The sequence below is a fragment of the Bombus affinis genome, unplaced genomic scaffold, assembly GCF_024516045.1.
Source record: "Bombus affinis isolate iyBomAffi1 unplaced genomic scaffold, iyBomAffi1.2 ctg00000080.1, whole genome shotgun sequence".
NCBI lineage: Eukaryota > Metazoa > Arthropoda > Insecta > Hymenoptera > Apidae > Bombus > Bombus affinis.
Genome location: NW_026108828.1, coordinates 976,203 through 983,798, shown reverse-complemented (window position 1 = coordinate 983,798; position 7,596 = coordinate 976,203). Strand labels below are relative to the sequence as shown.

Below are 7,596 nucleotides of genomic sequence, written 5' to 3'. Positions count from 1 at the left end.
ATTTAAATAACACATTTCGAAGATTTCCTCTAACTCGTCGAGCAAAATTCAAATGGTTCGGTCCACAGTTGCAGACGAGTTATTTCGTTCGAATGAACGTACGAAACGAAAGATGTTTTTACGACGAGTGTCGGACTATTTTAGCTTTCGAGGCATTGTAAGTTGAATTTTAGTTGCGGTGTCGACAAATCATTGATTCAGTGACAGTGAATTTTCTTTTTTCTGGGTGTGATGCGAATGCGCAGAAACTTTGACGTCAAACGTTCCCGCTGAACGAACAGGACCTTCCGGCTGCCATGGATATTGATTTTCCTTGGGCTTCAAGGTTTCTGGAGCAGCTGTACCCATCCAGCGCAGACTCCGGCTATTCTCAATATGGCTGCCTATTGTACCCAAATCCGCTCGTTTTGCGTCGCAACGCGCTCGCTGCCATACACCAGCATGCGATCAATGCGCCAATGACATCAGCCGATCGCAATTTAAACAGCCGAATTTATTTTCGAATGTGACGCGCTAGACGTTATCAACATGGCCGATACATGTACCCTGTCACGTACTTCCTGATCGTCGCGTCTATCTCCATGGTCGTAAGCATCAATGGTAAGCCTCGCATTTCACTCGCTTTATCGGGCTGCTTAAACCTTCGCCTCTTTAATTCGACGCGTTTCTCACACGTTTCGCCACGAATCAAATTACATTTTTCTGAAATTAAAAATTCGCCGATACGCGTTGTCCATCTTCGGTATTTGCGAGAGAAGAAAACGATTCTTGCGCCTTATTCGTCACGCCGATTTTCACGTCGATACGATCGGAATACCAAAGTTGATCGACTCGACAATGTATTGACCAGTTAGCCGTTGCGACTAATGCGACTAAAATGCGTTAGAAAGGACAAAACAACTACTTTGTTCACGCTGTATTATAGTTTTTTCATAATAATTATTTATATCTCTTCATTTGTTCGTTTTACCTGGTCCTGGCTTCCAAATGGTCGAAACGTCTTCAAATTTACGAATATATTTTAGTTTTCGCTGAAATTGCAGTTTAAACAGCAAAAACTGCTTTTTACGCGTGACGAGTATACTCGTCAAGAATAGGTAACTGGTTAGGACGGAAGATAATTTGCCAGGATAGACAATGGCGGTATTTCGTCTATGAGAATTTTTAATTTGAGGAATTTTTCTTTTAACAAAGAGCGTTTCTGTAATGGAAAATGGAAGTTTCTGTTTCTTCCCATTTTTCTCTTTCTTTCTCCAGGTTCCTTTCAATTACATGGCCCTATTTGTTTTACGAGCAAGTTGCGTTTTAGGAGCGTGTTTCGTTGAAGGAGTTTTCACTAGATGTCTGAAGGAACGATGTTTCGTCTATTTATAGCGAAGATCTTCCTCTACATATAAACTGCATATAGAGGAAAGTGCACCTGTTGAAGCCTTCACTCGTAGGTGTTAGCCATTTGTGTTACGAATCGTGTAAACAACGATCATCGTCCACGGTGCATTTAATTGACTTTTCTTCCGTGATAAGCTTCGCGATGAATTCTCATTTCGAGGCTACCTTTTTCATTTACCGTCTTGCCTATGTTTCCTATGTATAAAATAAATAATTCATACTGAATACATCTATTTCTATTTTCTCTTTTTCTTTAGATAAGAAGAATATTACAATCAACTTTCACAGAGAATTTTTAACATAAGATCGTCCCAAAAGTGTCTTTTATCTTATAAGGAAATAATAGACGCACAACATTTTTTGTTTTAAATTATTTTATTGAATTACGTTTAATCCATCTTATTCTATTGGAACCAGATGTGAAATAAAACAGTATAATTTTTAACTTCATGAAATATACATAGAATATTTCGTGGATATCGAATCTGCAGTCTTGCGTAGATCCAATTGTCGTATAGATGCAAACGTAGTCGTATACCGTCTGTTTAGTCTTCGGAGATGATCCAATCTGTTAAGAAGCTGAAACTCTAGAGGATTGGTACGATTGGTCAAACTTGCGTGGAAGCGTTTTTCCGAACTTGGAAATATCTTTCATAACTGTAGGTATTTTTAAGTACCCGTGTATGATTTCGTTGATTACCTGCCAATGGATAAGGAATACGTTTGCTGCTCTCGGAATACGTTTAATTGAAATAAATCGAAATAAATTTTTCGTAATTTCCGGATACGTTTACGATATTTTGCTTGCCAAGTCTTACCGTCGGACGTATCGCAAGAACAGCAGGAAAATTTGGCGAAATATCGTTAGAGACGCTATTCGACGGAAAAGCTAAACATCCGAAGAATTCCGTTGTAAATAAGAAACCTAAACCGATGTTTCACCTTATTAGACGATTTCCTCGATGATATCCCTTTCCGCAATCTTCCTAGCAATCTTGTCAACGAACGCGACGAAATTTCATCTTACGCATATCGCCGATGTGTCTGTAAAAGTCAAGACTAATATCTATTTATTTTTACAAAAATGTACAAAAATCTGACGTTAATGAAAGCACGACACATTTGTTTGAAAAATGAAAGAAAGGAAGAAGTAGAAGGAAGTAATTTCTAAGAAATAAAAGAGAGAAAGATGCGAAGCATTAAAAAGTAGACAACGATTTGCCCAACGTCTTACGTCCGATTCCTACGTCGATTTTAATAATCTTTAGAAATCTAGGATAAATCACGATTTCTATTAATTAATACGTATTTGTCGGTTGATTGTGTCCGATGATCAGGCCAACTGTTAACTACGGAACATCGAACTCACGCAGCGTCGGAACGAGCAAACGATTTATGGTGTCATCAGTGTGATACAATGGAAGATGGAGAGAGATGCGCCAATCTGACCGGAAACTTCACCACTTTCGGGCACAAGTGCACTGGTGATAAAAGGACCTGTATGGTAATGACAAATGATAACAGCGATTCAAACGCTTGTTGATTATACACAGGTCACGCACGTGTTTCAGCAGATGTTTGATATTTTGCTTTGATCGCGTGCTTTTAAAGCAAATAGAATATAGCAAACAGCTAGCTAAAAGCGATATTAGTTATCGTCAACACGAGAGCGAGAGAAGGCTGTTCAAGATAGAGCCACAGTTTCATTTCGTTCATAACGCGATTTTAGTGTTTGGAAATGTTCAATATAGTCGATCAATTCAGTTTCATAATAATTACGTACTTTATTGAAATTGAATCCGCTTTATAGGAACATATGTACATGGTGTACACATTTGAGGGAATATGCAAATGCAATTTTTTATTTGTTCTTCTTATTTATTGGTAATCAACAATGATATTGGATATGATATAATTATACAGTTTGCACATACACGGCAAAAATTTTACGAAATCCGTAATCGATATTAACCGACCGAATTAACCATGAACGAGCCGTATTCTCTGGAAATGATGCGAGATATTCTGGAAAATTGATATTCCCTTGACTAAAAATATGTTACGTTCACACTCACTCGTGTTCGTTACAAGTTCCAATGTGAAATGTCATACAGAGTGAAACAAGGAATTGTTGCAAATATTAATTTAATTTTAGTATCAAGAATCATTCTACGTACATGTAGAATTCTTTCTCATCTTTTCTTTTCAGTCTTCTTTTTTCTCTTTTCGCTCGATACTATCAAGTTCGTGGTTTAATGCCGCCCAAAATGAGCTCGTACTCGGACAAAATTAAAAGAAATACTATATTTTAGCGTACGAGTGTCTCTTGCGATCCGCTAGGACATGTCATATAACGAACATCGTGAAAGTTTAAAATCTGCAAATATTCCTTTCACGTTTGCTTCTTTCTCTTCAGGTAAAGCGATTTTCTTACACTACCAGCACCGAAGATTCAACGTCTAGTCCACAAACTTGGTCGGTGGAGAGAAAGTGTACTAACAAATGCGACTCCGGATGTATAGTGGTCGGTGAACGAACAAAACTCTCCGCTTGCACCACTTGCTGCGAGAAATCGTTTTGCAATATCGGTACCGGTGCTGCGAACGATCTGACGATAAGAGGGATCGATCTGTTTCTAGCTTTAGTATTACAAATTACATTAACAATTATCATGTATCCGTCCTGACATTGCAGACGAAGTAACACACGATCGTGAATCATTTTAGTCGCCGATGAGAATAATTGGTTCTATTAACGCGTTTATACGTACATTGTAACATACACTGTAATATTACACAACAACACGATACATAAGATTTATCGCATTACCAATGAAAATGCTGTTTTCATTTTATAAATGTGTACATGGAGTTTCATTCCTTATGTGTTTTATAATAATATTACGATGAATATTGATTAATAAGTCAATAAAATTACGACGATATCGATAATACGAAGCTCAGAAATAAGGAAATAATAATGATGTTCTCGTTCTAATGATGTCGATAAATCAAAGAACAATTGATAATGTAAAAAGGGGATGTTCTTAAGAATACGATGCTCATAATTATAATAATTACAAATACAATCAAATCTACGAGAATGAGATTTAAAACACTGCTAAGTTATTACTCGATCGTTCAACGAACCAATGTAATTTAAATTGTAAATTTTAGAAAAATTGATATAGCAATACACTACCAATAAATTGTATAAAGTAACAAACTTTTCTAAAAAAAAAAAAACTCATTAAAACTCTCGATATAATAATAAATACTTTTTATCGATTTCCATTTTTCCATTATCCTCTACTTAATTCCCAAGGATGTCAATGAGAAACATATTAGGTTGTTCCAAAAGTCTCTGTCTGTTTTATAAGAAAATAATAGATGCACAACATTTTTTCTTTTATATTATTTTATTGAATTTTGTATGATCCGTTTTCTACTAATAGAACAAAATGGATCATAATGTAACACAAAAAATGATGTGCATCTGTCACTTCCTTATAAAACGAAAGAAACTTTTGAGAAAACCCAATAGAATGGGAATTTTCTCGTGGACACATAACATTAGAAAATTGTACACAACATTGTCGCCAAGGCCGCCACATCTCTATCTCCATCATCGGTCCATCGGATTTGAAGTATGCCGGTCGTGACAAGAGCAACGTTCAAGATGAAATCCTCGGCCCTTGTTAAATCGTCTCGGTCGGGGTCGAACAATGCGTTCGCCAGCATCCTCGTTTCTCGGTGATTGCACATAAAGCTGCCATTATTAGAACTTCAGTGGGCGGTAAGCGCTGGTGCTTTTTCCAGTCTCGCGTTCGCGCTTACTCTTACGCACAATTCGCCGCTGCACTCGCGTGCGTTTCCAGCCGCGTTCATCCCTCCATGTGGCTGCCAGTCGTAGCACGAAGCTCGTTCGTCGCGTTTACTCCACTTTTTTCATCGAAAAATTTTATCCGGAATATCACGTTCGACTCGACGACCGATTAATTATCGTATTTTACTTTTACCGATGGTGCATCATTTTCATGGAAAACGTTTAAATTTCCACGTGGTGCCACGTGGTGGAAAAAATGGCCACCGGTTGCTGCACGACGCTCCTTCGTCGCGTTTATTCCACCTCTTCGGCGAAACGTTCCATCCGGAACGTCGCGATCGACACGAGATCGAAATTAATTATATTCTACTTTCTCCGATGGTGGATCGTTCTTGCGCGAAAGAAAATTAAATTCATACGGCACGTGGTGAATAAATTGGCCACCAGTTGCTGCACGACGCTCCTTCGTCGCGTCTACTCCACTTTTTCGTCGAAACCTTCTGTCCGGGGGTATCGCGATCGACCCGAGATCCGATCGATCGTCTTATCCTTCCGTCCTTTTCGCGAAAGTCGTTCGAATTTCTGTGACGCGCGCGTGGAAAATACTGGCGCGAATCTTCGAGTTGGTGAGAATCTTTGGCTCGAATTTGATGATTCGTTCGTGTGGGAATCGCACGGCGAGGCGTGCGATTGTCGCGATCGCTCTTATCGCTCGCTCCACTTACGTTCCGCTTCGTTCTACCGACTACTAGTTTGCTGCATTCCCGGTTACTTTACTGGTGGTGAATCGTTAATCGACGCGAGTTACCGCCCACGAGTTGGTTACGATACGCAAGTACAGTGGAAAAAGGAGTTTAGCGAAACAGTTTCGTAAAGCTAAACGATTGGACGAATCGAAAGGAATTGGAAGTCGTTCTAAGAATTCTGTTCGAAGACAGCTTTGAGAAGGCGAACGGCGATTGAAAAAAGAAGAAATTGAAAGACGTCGAAGGAAATCGACGAACGTTCGAATTCAACGAGGCAGTTTCGAACGCCTAGAGACGATGATCGAAGGAAATTGAGAAAGATTCGTCTGTATTTTAAGATTCTGTATCAATTTGGTATAAATAGGTCGAGCAAATATTCACGGTTAATCTTTTCGATAAAGCACTACCTACAAAACCACTGCATTCTATGATTTCATTTCATCTCTGGTGTACCGTAGAATCGTTCCCTTCTCCATTATAAGATCGATTAAACAACACCCTGTGTATTAAAACCAACGATTCACCTTCGTATTACTTCCGCGCGAGCTACGTGATAAAGCGCGAGACATTGAAAATGTTAGAACGCGAGAGTATCGTCGCATCCGCGTCTATATGACACGGCGTTTCGAAAGCGTTACGAACCGGCGAAATGAAATGAGAATATCGGGTCTGCGAATTAGCTGCTTTCATCGCGATAACTACGTCTGCGAGTGAACGAGCATGCCTGGCGAGTTCTGGGTAGCCAGAAAATCCTATTGAAATTTCGATCAAAGCGCGCGAGACATGACGCGATCGAAACTTCCCAGTTTTCTCCTCGCCACGTGGCTGCTCGGCACGATCGCTACTAAGTCGCGAATGAGCGACTTTCTGCAAAGCTTGCAGGAGTACGAGATCGTTTACCCTCGAGTGATCCCGAATGAGAGCGCGCGGAACAGAAGATCGACCCACGAAGACCGAGAAACTTGGCGCGAGTATCTCCACTAAGAGCCGGTGTTCCTCGAGATCAGCAACTGGACCTTAAGGACCATGGCCAACGATCGATTGATACTGTCGTCGAATTTCACCGTGAATTGGGTGCGTCAGGGTAAAACCAAGTCCGAGCGACGTAACGCCAAGGCGAACTGCGATCTTCGACAAGGCAGCTTGGAAGGAGACGCGAGTTCCTTCGTCGTCGTGACGATATGCGAAGAAGAAGTGTACGCCTTGATGTTGATCGGGCAGAGATCGTTCTTCGTTCAGCCGCTGACGAATGGCCAGCATGTGATGTTTCAGCCGAAAAACGAAAAGTGGTGGTCGATCAGGAATAATTCGAGCTTCGTGTCTGTGAATCCGGAAAATCCTGCAGGTGAGAAGGATCGTTATCGCGATGGCTTTTCATCTTTCGTTAGACGGTTGGATGTAGGTGATTGGTTGATCGATTTATCGACTTCCTTGCCAATTATGTTATAAGCTTCTTACTTTGCGATCCGCCGTTAATTGCTTCTTCTATTCTAAAATTGACTCTGATCGTGATACTGTAAGAACTGATAGCGTCGATATTATAATACCATACATAGAGTATGAGAGTAATCGTAGTACAAACGAATATATATATATATATATATGTCGGGTCGGCGTTAAGATTTGAGTTAGGATT

The 7,596-nt window shown here is 40.0% G+C and overlaps 1 protein-coding gene across 2 annotated transcripts in view; it reads left to right on the top strand.

Annotated features, from left to right (window-relative positions):
- The first annotated feature begins 410 nt into the window (after positions 1-410).
- Positions 411-7,596, top strand: part of LOC126927220 (uncharacterized) — a 119,887-nt gene continuing 112,701 nt past the window's right edge. Inside the window, exons 1-3 of one of the 2 annotated variants that reach the window (XM_050743498.1) lie at positions 412-600; positions 2,727-2,893; positions 3,806-4,204. In XM_050743498.1, coding sequence (XP_050599455.1) covers positions 540-600; positions 2,727-2,893; positions 3,806-4,075 — 498 coding nt within the window. In that variant the 5' untranslated portion in view covers positions 412-539 and the 3' untranslated portion in view covers positions 4,076-4,204. Of the gene's footprint in view, positions 601-2,726; positions 2,894-3,805; positions 4,205-7,596 lie in introns of those variants that run through there. The other variant, XM_050743499.1, reaches the window with a different exon arrangement.